Source organism: Brachypodium distachyon, chromosome 1 (genome assembly GCF_000005505.3).
Source record: "Brachypodium distachyon strain Bd21 chromosome 1, Brachypodium_distachyon_v3.0, whole genome shotgun sequence".
Lineage (NCBI taxonomy): Eukaryota > Viridiplantae > Streptophyta > Magnoliopsida > Poales > Poaceae > Brachypodium > Brachypodium distachyon.
In genome coordinates this window covers 22,412,414-22,428,395 of record NC_016131.3, presented here as the reverse complement: position 1 = coordinate 22,428,395, position 15,982 = coordinate 22,412,414, and the positions used below count along the sequence as shown (strand labels likewise).

Genomic DNA, 15,982 nt, shown 5'->3' with positions numbered 1-15,982 from the left:
AACCGGGATCTGAAAGCAGCTCATGGTGTAGGTCGGGATAACTTGAATGACGGCTTTAAGCATCACTTCTTTACCTGCCCTAGACATCGGCCGATCAGACCAAGCATTGACTCTCTTCCAAATCTTGTCTAGAAGATACTTGAAAGAATTAGACGGAAAGCGCCCAATACAAGTTGGCATTCCTAAGTAGGTGTCCTAAAGAGATTCATTCTGAACACCTAAACAGCCCATAATTTCATCTTTCACTAACTGTTGACAATGGGAACCAAAAAAGATGGACGACTTGTCCATGTTGATTTTCTGTCCCGAACCACAGCAATACACGTCAAGAGTTTCCTTCAGAGCATCAACACTCCGTTGATCACTTCGCGCGAAGAAGATGCTATCGTCTGCAAAAAGGAGATGGGAAATAGGGGGACCATCACGGCTATTGCGGACACCTTGTAGAGCACCCACATCTTCCTTATGACACAGCAGACTAGAAAGACCCTCAGTGCAAAGCAAAAACAGATAGGGGCTGATAGGATCACCTTGACGAATTCCACGAGATGGGACCACCGGGGAAGTCAGGTCACCATTGATACGGACTGCATATCGAACTGAAGTGACGCAACGCATCATAGTCTGAATCCAAGCAGGATCAAAACCAAGCTTGCACAAGCATCCATGAAGATAGTGCCACTCAACTCAATCATAGGCTTTCATCATATCTATCTTCAAGGCAAAGAAGGGACGGCGAGACTTTTGTTTCTGAATAGTATGAAGACACTCATAAGCAATCAAAGCATTGTCAGTTATTAGTCTGCCAGGAACAAAAGCACTCTGGTGATCAGGGAGAATGATCTTCAATTTATTAGCAACCACTTTGGAATAAATCTTATATAGGACATTGCACAAACTAATAGGACGGAAATGTTTTAAACAGTCAGCGTTGCTCATCTTTGGAATAAGTACAATGACCGAGTCGCAGAAACCATCCGGAATAGTTTCACCAGACAAAAATCCCCTAACAGCCCATCAAATAGCTGACTGGAGGATATCCCAGTGTTTTTGGTGAAAAAGAGCAGGGAAACCGTCTGGGCCGGGAGCCTTAGTTGGGCCCATTTGGAACAAAGCATCTTTAATTTCAGTATCGGAATAGGGCAAACAAAGCTGAACATTCATATCATAAGAAACTTTGGGCCGAATGGCATCAAGAACAGCATCAGATGCATCACAAGGCTCAGAAGGGAACAAAGAATTATAAAACTGTCTGCCATACCTTTAATTTCAGCCGCATCCGTGCAACAGGAGCCATCATCTCGGACAAGATTTTTAATTCTGTTCGTGCGCCACCGAGCAGAGGCCCTTGCATGGAAAAAGGCAGTATTACGATCGCCCTCCTTCAGCCAATCAACCCGAGAGCGTTGACGAGCCATGATCTCCTCATGTTCGAACAGTTCACACAAACGCTTCTCGATCGAGCGAACATCAGGAAGCTTAGCTTGGTTATTTGGCAAGAGACGAAGAGCTTTCAATTTCCTCTCTAATTTTCGGATCTCCTTACGGACTGAACCAAAAGAAGTATGGCTCCAGTCTTGCAACGAGACAGCAACCCGATGCAAATTGTCCCTTGTTGTTCGAAGAGAGGGAGAACCCTCCAATGCAACAGCCCACGCCTGCTCCACCGTAACAATATAATCAGAAGCTCGCACCCAAGCAGCCTCAAACCTGAACCCAGATTTAATCGGTCGATTGGATTCCAGAGTAGAAGACTGCAGGTTAACCAAAATGGCAAAATGATCCGAGGCGGTGGTAATGATGTTCTCCACGTATAAATCCATAAAACTGGAAAAGAACTCTCCATTGGTCACCGCACGATCAAGACGGACACGAACATTAGAAGAGATGTCCTGATTATTAGTCCATGTAAACATGGGACCTGAAGCATCAACATCCACCAGACCCCAATCAGCAAGACAATTTCTGAAGAGACCCATCTGAGAGTCAGTTTTGTCCCGCAACCCATCATGTTCATCCCGGCACAAAACTTCATTGAAATCACCGCAAACAATCCAAGGTCCCTCCCACTGAGACCGTAGTCGCCGCAAAGATTCTAGAATTCAAGTCTCTTCTCCCGACGGGGCTCACCATAAATGAAAGTGGCTCGCCAAGGTGGTCTACCGCCAGAAGAAATCGACACATCAATGCAATGGGAATTGAATCCCTTCAGAGTTACCTCATGATCGTGTGTCCAGAAAAGAACGAGGCCGCCGCTACGTCCCTCTGAACTAACAGCAAAGCTACAAGAGTAACCAAGTGACCACATAAAATTCTGAGCATGAGTATCCTTCATCTTTGTTTCAGAGAGAAAGAGGAAGGAGGGTCAGTACGTCGAGACAAGCCAACATAATTCTCCCACTGTCGAGTCCGACCCTAGGCCTCGACAGTTCCAGCACAAGAGACTCATTGCGTTTGGCGGGGCTGCGATGCAGCCTCCGCCAGATCCACCGATCGTGAAGTAACAGTCTTTTGTTTCTTGGATTTATCCACCTCAATGGTCTCCCTTTCCTCCGGATTCACCTCCTCCGCAGGAATGTCAGTGTTGGAATTGTTGACAAGAGCAATTGCAGTCGAGCACGTGGGGAGTGTAGAAATATACGGAACAGCAGTACTCCCAGCCTTGACACGGTAAACGTGCTTGATCTGCTTCCGTTTCTGACCAATCATCCGTGGTTTGTCAGGCTGGAAAGAAAACACCAAAGTCCCATCAGGAATAACAGCATGATCAGACGGAGCCATCTGTTTACGTCCACGTCTTTTCTTCTTGGCAGCTGAGTTGACATCCCCATGAGGATCAGCAGGCCCTTTCGGCATAGATGTTGTAGTACGTGAACCATACCCCTTCTCTTTTCCATTCCAGGAGTTCCTATTGGATTGGAAGTTTTCAGTAGCCGAGCATCCGTCTTTCTCTTCTCAGGAACACACGGTCTATCACCAGAGTATGGCAGCTTTCCATCCTTGTCACGAGAGCCAGGATTGGGACAGACAAGCGACGAGTGGCCCAAAAGACCACAAGAGAAACAGTACATAGGCAGGTGTTCGTACATAAGATCATACTGTCTCTCCTTCTTCTTCGTCAAGAATACAAAAACATATCTCATAAGAGGCTACGGAGGATCAATTACTACACGAGCCCTGAGGAATCCACCCCAAGCCTTTCCATTCTCATCAACCTCTAATTTCTCAACAGTTCCCACCATCGAGACCAACGCAGTGCCCCTTTCCACATTCATCAATTCATAACCAAGTTTCATGATCCGCACCCAAATATGGAGCCCATCAAAGACCACATCCGAAGGATTAGTCGTAGGGTCGAAGCACTTTAGGAGGATTGCGTGCTTACCCAATCTCCATGGGCCTCCCTTCATCACACGGACTCGATCAACCTCCATCTCGAAATCTGCCATAAAAAGATTCTGACCCAACGGTCTCACAACCAGACCTTTAGGATTTCCCCAAGCTAGCCTGACAACCGCTACAACGGTATTGATATGCAAGATATTCGGCGCAAGAACTTTAACAACAACAGCCCAATCCGGGCAAGATGGATTCTCACCAACGTCATCCAGGATAAAGGGTGTGGCCTCCTTTGGGGTCAGATTCAGTCGCTTCATCATCTCAGCAACTGATTCACCAGAGTTGTTTTCTTCAGAATCCACCATGACAGCCTTCCCCTTCTCCAACAACAGTGCAGCCGCCCGGTCCTTCTCCGGATCATCCGAGACAGCACCAGCAACACCGCCAGTAGTAGCTTTTCCACTTCCTCCCCGCGCCGCCATCTCGCCTACAAGCAACCAACGCTGCCCCAATCGTGAGTGGAAGGCGGACAAAAGCCTACCCTGACGCCACCCCAACCAGGACAACCCCGGACTGCGAAGACAGAAGAAGCACAACAGAGAGCAGGGAGGAAGAGTATGGTGGGGCAATCTGAGGGAATCTCAAGATCACCAGACATGGACGCAAAGCCCTAGGAACAGCAATCGCCAACAACGTCGCCAGAGCCCTAGAGGAACCGTCAAAAACTAACTGGTCTGATTTGGGTTGCTTCTAAATTGAAGTTTCGATTTATGCTTTTGGAGAAAAGTTCTGGGGATTTGATCATTTGTCACATTTTATTTTGCACTTTGATCATTTGTTCCATCTTGTCTCACTTACAAGTGGCCTTATACCCCCACATTGAAATGACATAGTCAGGGCAAACCCTAAAGTAAAACGGGACGTATGTAATCAATTCTACGACCTTTCATTTAGATGATGAAAGATATGTTGCTTCTGATCTCTAAATCCTAACCATATCATATATCCACATGGCCAAGCAAATCCTTAAAACCCCGTGGGGCTTCTTTGAGGATGCTCGACTCCCCGAAGAATACTATCCAAATCCTAAAGCCGGTGAATTGTTCGGCCTCTCATCGCTCCACCGAGGCGCGGCTTCTGTTTCTTTTCTGTCGGGGTGTTTTATTGGGCGCGTCAGGTTTTTTTTAGGGGAAAAAGCTAATTGGGCGCGTCGGTTGGACCAGGTGCAGCTACGCGGTTTCCTCACTTGCTATGGGCCGGCTTTGTTGTATTGGGCTGCTGCCAGGGAGAGTGTTTGCGTTGGGGGTGCGCGCAGAATTGGCGGGGGTATTGCACCCGATCAGCGGGATGCGGTGGTTACGCATGCATGGCAACGCGTGTTCCCCTGGATCCTCTGTTGTCTGCGTCGATCTTTCCAGAGCAGGTGCGCTGGCGGTCTGATGTCAGCAACCTCCTTCTGGTGCCTTCTACTGGTGTCTATTTATAGGCTCGTCGGGTTCAGTTCCTTGCTCTGCGATGGTGCAATGGTTCTGACCGCCTGCGATCTGCATACTCGAATCGATTGATCGACCGGCTCGCCCAATCGTCCAAAAACGCGCCTCGCTTCAGCGCCTATGGCCTCCGGAGTCTGGTGGCGGGCCTGGCGGCAGTAGGGGAATAGGGGGCGTCGAAGCGGGGTCGCGGGGAGCCAATGAGGTAGACGTACTGCGAGAGGGAGGAGACCGGAGGTCGGAGGAGGGACGGACCGGACAGAGAGAGGTGGCGATCGGCCGCGGCTCAGGCCTCAGGCCACGGCGCCACGCTGATCAGCTGGCTGCGGCTGAACCTGAACGGCGGCGACAGGCAGCGGGATACGCTCGGTGCCTGCTTGCCTCGTTGGGCGCTGGACACGCTCGCTGAATGTGTGCGACCGTGCATATGTGCCTCACGTTTGTGTTTGATTCTGTTCTTCAGTGATGGACAAAGTGAATGGGAGGTAAAAAGGGGAATGGTACAATGTTCAATTTGTTTCTAAATTTTCGTATTTGGTCAAATACTTGTGTCTTCATTGATGAACTTTTTAGTTGCAGATTTGACAAGATATTTTATTGTACTAAGTGATTTTGTTTATAATCATGTAAAGCATTAATACGTGTGGCCTCAAAAAAATTTATGCACTATAGTTCGACCGACCGACCTCAAAATTCATTCGTCCTCCGCTCATGCATTCACCTGCTATTGTGCATCGCGGAGGCTGTCGGCACGTCCTATTGCAAGATTATTGTTTTTTGAAAAAGAGTGGGGGGGGGGCTCCGATTTCATTAACGAAATCAGCTGTTTGAAAAGTGCAAGAAGGTATAGAAACAGTGAAGAGGTAAACAGAACAGGAGTTTAAAGGCACAGAAAGGCCTGGAGCACAAGCAGGAAAGAAAACTATCTAAAGAGCATTAGACGCCTCCAGGTAGCAAAATCTCCCTCCCAACTGAAGCCCGGGCAAGAACAACGCCTGTCTCCTTGTTTCTCCCCCCCCCCCACCCCCCCAAATCATTTTGCTGGAGTCGTCATCAATCTCACAGCAAACCAAAAATACAGAACTTCATACGATCGTCTACATTGCTATACGATGCTGAAGAGGATTCCAACCATTCACCGCATCAAAAACTTCTGTAGCAACCTGCTCAACCAGTCTTGTTCCGCAAAGCAGCAGGTTTTTGTTTGCTTCCTTTTTTTGCAAAATTGACCATAAGTTAAGCAAATAACAAAATAGCTTGATAGCCCCAAAAGGTGAGGACAATCTAATTTTCCTAAAACAAGCATTATTCCTAGCTAGCTCTCCAAAGCACCCAGAAAAGACCAGAGATTCCCACTAACACTAAATTCTTTGTAATTCCCTGGAATGTTGGCAGCCAAACATCCCACAATTCAGAAACAGTGTTTGGGATTGCTGGCAGATCAAAGGCACAACGCAAGACATTCCACATAAAGCAAGCAAGGAGCCACTGCATAAAGAGATGATCAATTGTTTCGTCCAAACCACAAAACTGGCAGCGACTATCCCCCTTCCACCCTCTATGTAGCAAAACATCTTTAGTGAGGATGCTCGTATGCACAGTAAGCTAGAGAAAAATCCTTATCTTTAAAGGAATTTTGACTTTCCACAAGAATTTCTGTGGGAAATCAGGTAAATGTCATTTCAACTTTTTATAAAAGGAGCTAACAGTAAACTTCCCATTCTCAGTAGGAATCCACCATAATTTGTCATTTGCTCCATTTAATCTCACTTGATCACATTTCCTAAGAATTTGCTCCTAGCCATCAGCTAAGGAGCCCCACAGAGTACGCCTAAAGCAGACATTTCTCCCCCTATTAGTAACAACATCATCCACAGAAATGTTTTTATTGAAACAGATTTCAAACAAGTCTGGGAATTGCAATTTGAGAGGTTTGCATCCCAGCCACCAATCCTCCCAAAAACGAGTGTATATATTTCCCATTCCCAACATGGAATTTTTTTGACCGAATTCCCAACATGGAATTTGCAATGGTTCAGGAAAACATCTTTGATGCATAAAAGACCATACCAGAACATAGAGTCATCACTTCTATGTTTCGCCCCTCCAAAGCCACTAGATTTGATGTATTTGGAGTATAGCAAGCTCTGCCATAATCCAGAGTTATTGTATAACCTTCAGATCCATTTACCTAACAGAGCAGTGTTCATAATTTCTAAATCCAGAATCCCCAAACCACCCTGTTCTTTTAGTTGACATACTTTTGTTCCAGGCCACAAGATGATATTTTTTAACCCCCTCCTCTTCCTGCCATAACATTCTGGCCCTAAAGAAATCGATTCGTTTCCTAACCCCAACAGGCGGTTCATAGAAGGACATCATATAAAGGGAAATACTGCTCAGGCAAGAGTTAATAAGAATATTTCTGCCTCCAATTGACAGAATCCTCCCTTGCCAAAAGCTAAGTCTATGCTCAACCTTATTCTCAACCTTTTTCCAGTGCAAGATAGATCCCAGTTTTCGTATGATTCGGTTTATCTCTCTCTGATTTAATTTCTTGCCGAGCAGCCATTCACTTGTGATCCATAGGATTGTGAGTAACACGGACTGTATATTGCATAATACATCTCCAAGAGACAAAACAAATCAGATAGCATTTTGATCATGCCCTATGGCTTTCTCAGAAATGGATCGACTATTGAGGTTTTGAAATGGCAGACAATAAAGAAAACGAGCGAGGAACTTGGTAGGAGACCACGAGGCAGAGTGTTGGCGTGTGCGTGTGTTTCTTCCAAGACTTCTTAGCTTCGACCTTGCCCAAGAGGAGCAGCGGCTGGTCGTAAATGCAACTTGTTGATTTTCTTTGTAGTTACTCCCTCCTTCCATATGTATAGAAGAGAGTGGTAAATGCCAGGTGTCGATTTTCTTTGTAGTTACTCCCTCCGTTCCATATGGAAAGAAGAGAGTAGTTACTTGCACAATTAGATGTGGATTTTCCCTGTTGGTATTGAAACTATTCATTATTATGATCTGTACTTTGTAGTTACGGAGTAGTCCTGGACGGAAGCTACGTGCATAAGCTTTACCTCTTTGGCAATGAAATGCATGTTGTGCTCATGTCGTAAAACAAAGGGCATGCCATGACACGAACTGTCTGCCTTGCAATTGCAATGAAGTTCTTTCAGATATTCGCATTTTGTCACGCGGTTAAATCTTGTTTATTTTATTCATGCGGTCAGTCATCTTGTTTTTTCATAATTTATGCTTTTTTGGTTGACGATAGATAAACACAAACAAGAATGGTCAATTTGCATCCCTACAATATAAAAAAAATGAACCCACTAAATAGACATACATTTAGACGCACCCTTGCATGCGAGCCGACAATGATACCCTTTCATTGGGAGAAAAAACAGCACTTCTCCGTACCGGGCACATGCCCTTGCGATTCAATGGTCGTCTAGAAGTACAATTTCCATGTGATTAAGGTGATGATGTCTACAACACGGGGCCTCTATCCAGGTAACCAAATGGCCACCTCGATGGCTGCGGCACAGCGAAGCGCACGTACAAAGCTAGTACCTTCCAAAACCTAGAAGGGGTTCTTAGGAAAGAGCTCTCCTCCTTTTTTATTCGATATATGATTAATGTGTTCTATTCCTCCTTTAGGGTATTTATATTGCCTAGGGTTCATGACAACTGAACATGAATGCTATTTGGTGTGAAGGTAGAAGTGGAAGATTTCCTAATTTACTTGGAGGCCCTTCTTACATCTAGGCCCTTTCTCCTATGCTTGGATCTTTTTTATCGAGGTAATTGCACGCGTAGCCCCACAACTTGAGAGGTGGAAGCATTCTAGTGCAACAAGTTGTAAAGTGAGCAAACCTAGTCCCAAAACTTGTAATGCAAATTGGTTAGACGTCTAGGCCAATCATACGTTGACACGTGGCATGTTTAGCCGATTGTTTCTTTTGCTAACAGCCCCTGAGAAAATTGCATACTATTAGTTCAGCCATCAGAACACCTCGTGGTAAAAAATAGAAAAATCCCTTATTTGTTTAGCTCGGGGCGGCATCGATGCGAACCGTCGACGAGTGATCGGCCGCCGCGGCGTCATCGTTGTCTAGGAGGCGTGCGAACTCGGTACGGAGGAAGGAGGAAGAGGAAGCGGTCTGCTCGGCTCTTCCAAGGATAAAGGTAGATGAACAGCCATTTGATCCCCGTCAAAGTCGGGGGTGGAAATGAAGTGTTGTAGGAATTCCGGGGCTTTTTGAGAAAATCGCTTCGACAAGATGAGCCAGACCAAGCCGTGAAATATTAAAGAACAAAATTACGAATCGCCCATCTGGAACGCCCGAGCCGAGAGCACGCCACGTGTCCAATTCGGACTAATCCGGGTTACTATGCACAACTAATCAAGTTTTCGGACTAGTTTTTCTCACTTTGCAACTTGTTGGACTAAAATGCTTCCACCTCAAGTTGTTGGGCACCGGTGCAATTACCTCTTTTTTATCCTATATTGGCGTCCTTAGTGTTGATGTCTTCTCAAGTTGGGCAAAGTGCATTGTAGGTTAACTATTTTTTGGAAGTGTCACTTTAGATCATAAAAGCCTAAAAAATTGCCATCCAAGTTCTGATAGTGCAACTAGCTAACGTGAGTAGTTTAGACTTCACATGAATGACTAACTACGAGTCCTTGCACATATGGTGACCGTAGAACGTCCGAGGCCTAAGAGCGATATTGGAAATACTTCGAAGACCTCAATACAATGGATTCTACACTCTCCGGGCACACGTACCAACACAAAACGAAAGATTTAGAAAAAGTGAGTGAATGCATGACTCGTCCTTGATGTAGTTCAGCCATAGCCGCTATCATTGCGTTAGATCCAATGACCTTTGAGGTTAAACTCAATAGACTCGGCTGCCACGCCTTTCTCCAAAGACCTGCTCTTAAGCTTTCGGACCTCTCTTCTCATGCTTTCCGCGTAAAATACTTCCTCTGTGCCGAAAATATTGACGCGGCGGTCTTTTTGCAAAAAGGTCCTTGCAATTTTTTTGAATCCACGCGCGGTACTTGTCTTGAAATATGCGAACCCCCTTATTTCTCTTAGCTCCCCTCCCCGCAGCTCACAGAAGCCACGCTCCGCCTCCCCTCCCGCACCAGCTCGCAAACGCCTCCCCTCCCCTACCAGCTCGCAGACGCTGCCCATCCCCTAGCCCCTACCAGCTCGCTTCTCCGCGCCTCCCCTCCCCTGCACTGTCCTTCTTCCCTTCCTGCTCTGCTCCCCTAGCCAAGAATCGCCAGATCCGGTGGCGCGCGGCGGGGCCGGATGGCCGGATCTGAGGGCGGAAACGACGAATCCGGCTGCGGCGAGGACAGATCCGGGGGCAGCGCGGCGGGATCCGGCGACGGAGACGACGAATCCGGCGGCGACGAGGGGGGATCCGGGGACGGCGCGGCCGGATCCGGTGGTGGAGACGACGAACCCGGCGGCGGCGAGGGCTGATCCGGGGACGGCGCAGCCTGATCCGGTGGTGGAGACGATGAACCCGACGGCGGCGAGGGCTGATCCGGGGACGGCGCGACCAGATCCGGTGGTGGAAACGACGGACCCGGCGGCGGAGTTGTTGGACTTAATTGCAAATGTGACTTGTGAAAGCCACTGCGCCAATCTAATAGGTACGGAGGGAGTAACACGAAAGTGGTCATAATGAAGGTGAATAAATATTTAAATTGAAAAGTAATACAAACTTAAAAGCATGTACAACCTAACTATGGAAAACAACCAAGAAGGGCACAATTTTGAAAGTCATGTCGCTTTGTGTGTGTCAGTAGCGAGATATTTACTTTTTTGGATGCGTCCATACGCATGCTTCAGATTTACACCGCTGCCCATTTCGGCACTTCAGCTAGAAGTACAGTGAAAACAAACGACTAGAACAGCAAAAATATGATTTTCGTTTTCGACAAGAGAAAAAACACAAACGATACAATGTGCAGGTAGTTTTTTATTTAAGGGAAATGTGCAAGTAGTATGTTTCAGAATTCTCATGACTGGGCCAGGTGGCATGGAAAGTCCAATTTCCCGGCCCATGAGATGGGCCTTAAAGCCTCAGACATCCGACCATTCCAAAACCCTAGCCCATCCGACGGCCACCACGCGCCCATCTCCTCAATATAAGGTCTTCCTCACCGCTTCAACACAAACCCTAGGTTCCACACTCTACCTCCCCGCCGCCTCCGGACGCAGCCGCCGCAGCCGCAGCCATGGGTGAGCGGCTCTTCCTCCCAGCTCCCTCCCGCAATCTCGCCGGCTTGCCTTCTTGCAAGGTTCCTTACGTCCCCGTTCTGATGGATTGGTGGTTGCAGGCGCGTACAAGTTCGTGTCGGAGCTATGGAGGAGGAAGCAGTCCGACGTGATGAGGTTCGTGCAGCGCGTGCGGTGCTGGGAGTACAGGCAGCAGCCGGCCATCGTGCGCATCACCAGGCCCACTCGGCCCGACAGGGCACGCCGTCTCGGCTTCAAGGCCAAGCAGGTTTGGATTCCCCCTCAGATCCCACCCTCCCTTCTGTTCTATGTAAGATTCCAGGGACGGATACATCTGTGTCGTCATTGCTGTTGTAGGTCTAGTAGTTCTCCCTGTCTGGTTTTGGATCTGCACGTCTGTTTCTCAATTTGATAGTTGTGAATATTATGTCGTCTGTGGCAAGCGAGGTGTAGAATATTAGGTGATGAAACTCTTTTCCTGAAAGAAATGGCAGTTCGTTTTGGTAATATATGTACTTATGCTCCGTGCCATCCTGACATGTTTACATAAACTACATGCCATAGCAAGTAGCTACTGAGAACCAATTTTGAAATTTAATGTGTACGTTCGTGGTATCCGGGTCTCATTGTGCCGCAGACTGGTTATATTTGTTGTTGACCGAACGCTAGCTTTTTTCATTTTAATGATATAACTAGGCTTACATTTCAGGATAGTGTGTTAGATGTACCCACTGATGTAGTGCCTTTTTGACATTTGCATCAATTCAATTTAGAAAATACATTATGTACCTCAATATTGTAGGTTTGGTTGGTAGTTTTGATTTTATTCACTAAATTGTCATTTGTTGATCATGGTCTAGAATTTTTCTGCTGTGGTTGTTGCCCATTAAGGTTGTTTTGTTTCCAGACCTTGTTTTGTTAATATTCTTGTTTGATACCTGTTGAATAAATTGAATGTCTTTCGCTTAATTAATTGCTGCTTGTCCCCAGGGGTATGTGGTCTACCGCATCCGTGTCAGGCGCGGTGGTAGGAAGAGGCCAGTGCCCAAGGGTATTGTCTATGGTAAGCCCAAGCACCAGGGTATTACCCAGCTCAAGTTCCAGCGGAACAAGAGGTCTGTTGCTGAGGAGAGAGCTGGACGCAGGTTGGGAGGACTTCGTGTGCTCAACTCCTACTGGGTGAATGAGGTAATTCTTGCTTTGCTCAAGTCTATAAATTGAGTAATAATTCTTTGTCCTCACTCACTAATTCCTCTGATTGCCTTCATTTGGAAACAGGATTCCACCTACAAGTACTTTGAGGTCATCCTTGTGGATGTTGCACACAATGCTGTCCGCAATGACCCAAGGATCAACTGGCTCTGCAAGCCTGTGCACAAGCACCGTGAGCTCCGTGGTCTCACCTCTGCTGGCAAGAAGTTCCGTGGTCTGCGCGGCAAGGGCACACGCCACCACAAGAACAGGCCGTCAAGGAGAGCTACCTGGAAGCGCAACCAGACCGTCTCCCTCCGCCGCTACCGTTAAGCATATGTGCTTTGATGTTCTGTTGCTGTGGGATCTGTGCTATGCAGACCTTGATAGTATTTGCTTGCACTGTCAAATTTTGCTACCTTCGTTATGAGACTTGTTGAATCCGCTGCTAGAATTTTACTTCGGAGCAATGTCTAAACTATTTGCTATTTGCCTGTGTTACCAGACGTCGAAATGGTTTAGTAATCTAATGTTGTGCTCGGGTCCATCTCTGGAATGTTTATTCTTACCTCTGCTCGATTTACTTATATGGCCATTGCATGTTAAATTTAATCTTGAATGCAGTACCTCCTCTGACTGGTAGTCTCGTATTTGCCCAAATACAGACGTATTGATGTGTAAAATGCGTCTAGATATATGTAATATGTAATATTTTGACAATCAATTTTGGCCGGAGTAGTAATTCTCTTCAATCTTAATCATACACCGGTAGATGTCCTTTTACGCTATTTGAGTATTTGAGAGGATGTCATCAAAGCATGTTTGCCTTGTCGAACAATATACAACTACTGTCTGAACCATAAGTGGAAAATCATAATCTTGAGAGAGGTCTTACTATCTCACAAATTCCCCAAACGAGCCCTGACGGAACTTTTCACAACGTTTTGGCATTTGGTTTTAGTATCTTATTCTCATTCATGCCACGATCTTGGATTATCCATATTGGACTATTGGTATTGTTCCAGTGTCTGCAAACAGATATGCACAAATTTCCGTTGAAAATCGTGTTCGGTCGAGTACTGTTTCATAATTCTTTTCGAAATATTACATGTATGTATATAGACGTTGTTTAGGAATAGATACATCCATTTTGAACAAATTTGTGACAAGAATTAATGTAACTGATGGAGTATTATTCAATGTGTCCGCTGATCCCTTGGTCTGTGAAACTAAGATTCATGCCAGTCAGTTCAAAACATGAAAAAAAAGAAAAGTTTAGCCGACAGCCTGCAACGCGACGGGGGGTTTGACGGCGCTCGGCCGAAGTGCTCGGAACTCATGTACCACGCCGTCGATCTCGATGAGGCTGCACCCAGGTACCTTGTCCATTCTTCCTCTCCTCATCTGCTTCCTTAGTTGCACCGCCTTGCCGTGCCGGCCCTTGGACGCATACATATTCGACATGAGCACATAGTCCCCGGCGTCGGCCAGGTCACCATCGACGTCAGCCATCCGACGCATCACACGCTCGGCGCGGGCGACATGGCCGTGCGCCCGGCATGCCGAGAGCAGCGAGCCCCAGATGAGGGCGTCGGGCCGCGCCGGCATCCTGGCGACCAGCTCCTCCGCCTCGTCCAACCTTCCGGCGCGGCCTAGCATGTCGACGACGCAGCCGTAGTGCTCGATGCCGGGCGCCACGCCTAAGGACTCCGGGATGGCATTGAAATGGAGGAGGCCCTCTTCGACGAGCCCGGCGTGACAGCACGCGGAGAGGACGCCGAGGAACGTCACGGCGTTCGGCCTCACGCCGGCGCGCCGCATGTCGGCCAAGAGCGCTAACGCCTCCTGGCCGCGGCCGTGCATCGCGAGCCCCGAGATCATGGACGTGTAGGTGTACACGTCCCGCCGGGGCATTGCGTCGAACACCTCCTTGGCACCGTCGACCGCGCCGCACTTGGCGTACATGTCAAGCAGCGCGTTGCCGACGACGACGGCCTTGGTGTGCCTGCCCATCATGTAGGCGTGCACCCACCTGCCGGCGTCGAGCGCGCCGAGATCCGCGCACGCGCCGAGGACGGCGACGAACGTGGCGTCGTCCGGACGCACACACCCAGAACGCTGCATCTCCCGGAACCACGAGAGCGCCTCCCGGGTGTCGCCGGAGCGCGCGCAGGCGGCGATCATCGTGTTCCACGAGACCACGTTCTTGGCCGGCAACATCCGCCTGAAGCACCGGCGCGCGGCCGCCGCGTCGCCGCACTTGGCGTACATGTCGATCAGCGCGTTGCACGCGACGACGTCGAGCGCCACCCCGGCGTCGAGGACGCGCCGGTGCGTTTCCCTGGCGAGCCCGAGGTCCCCGGCGCCCGCGCACGCCGCGAACGCGGCCGCGGCGGCCACGGCGTCGACGGCCACGCCGTCCGCCATGGCGAGGAACAGCGCCGCGGCCTCCTCGAAGAGCCCTAGCCTCGTGTGTCCGGTCACCATGGCCGTCCAGGAGACCACGTCCGGCGCTCCCCGCTCGAACAGGGCCCGCGCCACGGCGCCCTGGCCGCACGCGAGGTACAGCGCGACGAGGCCGTCCCGGACGCGGCGGCGGTCGAGGCATCCGAGCTTCACGACGTGGGCGTGGAGAGCTTCTGCCTCCTCGGCGGCAGGACATGTGTTGGTCAAGGACTTGAGGAGGACCCGGAGGGCGCGGTCGTCGTGAGGTGCGCCGCCGCGACGGAGAAACGCCGCCGCGTGCGCGGATGCTGTGCTGGGCGTGGTGGAGCAGCTGCGGGAGAAGGATGGGATAGCCGCGGGTTTTTTTATTTTCTGCGTTGCCGGCGATGTGTGCTTGGGTGGATAAGGCCCGACCATGGCGGGTGAGCTGCGCTGCAGCGCGTCGTCGTCCTCATCTCACGGGGAGCGGACAAGGAAAAAAAAATTAGGGGTGGGCGTGGTTCCACCGGATGAGAGGTTCGGTCCACGAAAAATAGCACTTTGGGTCACAGCTTGGGCTCGTGAAGTTTTTCGGCCCAACTGAAATCCGATGCGATTGTCTGTCGACTCCATGCCCAACCGCACCGATTCGGTCCAGTCGCCGCCGCTCTCGGTTAATGGCACGCGGGGCTGGTCTGATTTGATCTGTTCCTTACAAGCAGGTCATTTGTACAGAGAACTATGGCTGGGAGCACAGGATATATGACGAAGAAATGAGATCACGTGAACCTGGTGAAGGCACAATTGGTAATTTGATTCCTGTGACGTCTACTCAAATTATTGAACACAATGAAATATGCAAATGTATGTATATCCAGCTAGTGTGCTTGGCACAGTATCTGTGTAGGTTGTTTAATCAGTAGACTAAGAACATCTTATTTCTATGATATTATTCAGTCCAGAGTTTTGAAAGCACATGGCATTAACTCCAAATGTCCAAGTTTCTTTCTTGAACATGCACATTGAGGATTTGTGTGTCATTGCATTAAGAAAGAAAAGAGGGAAGAATTTGTGCCAGCATTTGTCAAGTATAACAGTAGCAGTCAAGGTTGACAGGAAGCTTCCGATGAGGTGTGATATTTATGTGTGTAATATGTGCTCACATTTTTTTTCCTAGAATACAATGTGCTCACCTTATTGCTCTGTACCTCTGTTCCAACAAAGAAATGATGTTGCGGCAGCCTAATTGCCACTAATTGAAGCATT

The 15,982-nt window shown here is 48.5% G+C and overlaps 2 protein-coding genes across 2 annotated transcripts; one reads left to right on the top strand and one right to left on the bottom strand.

Moving 5' to 3' along the window:
• Window positions 1–10,973: 10,973 nt before the first annotated feature.
• LOC100821379 (60S ribosomal protein L15-2) lies at window positions 10,974–12,848 on the top strand. Its single transcript, XM_003563057.4, has 4 exons — window positions 10,974–11,104; window positions 11,203–11,369; window positions 12,092–12,289; window positions 12,380–12,848. The coding sequence occupies exons 1-4, from the start codon at window positions 11,101–11,103 to the stop codon at window positions 12,623–12,625; spliced, it is 615 nt and encodes a 204-aa protein (XP_003563105.1). The 5' UTR covers window positions 10,974–11,100; the 3' UTR covers window positions 12,626–12,848.
• A 511-nt stretch (window positions 12,849–13,359) lies between these two features.
• On the bottom strand, window positions 13,360–15,256 carry LOC100827429 (pentatricopeptide repeat-containing protein At1g08070, chloroplastic). Its single transcript, XM_003560148.4, has one exon. The coding sequence runs from the start codon at window positions 15,152–15,154 to the stop codon at window positions 13,568–13,570; it is 1,587 nt and encodes a 528-aa protein (XP_003560196.1). The 5' UTR covers window positions 15,155–15,256; the 3' UTR covers window positions 13,360–13,567.
• Between the last annotated feature and the right edge of the window lie 726 nt (window positions 15,257–15,982).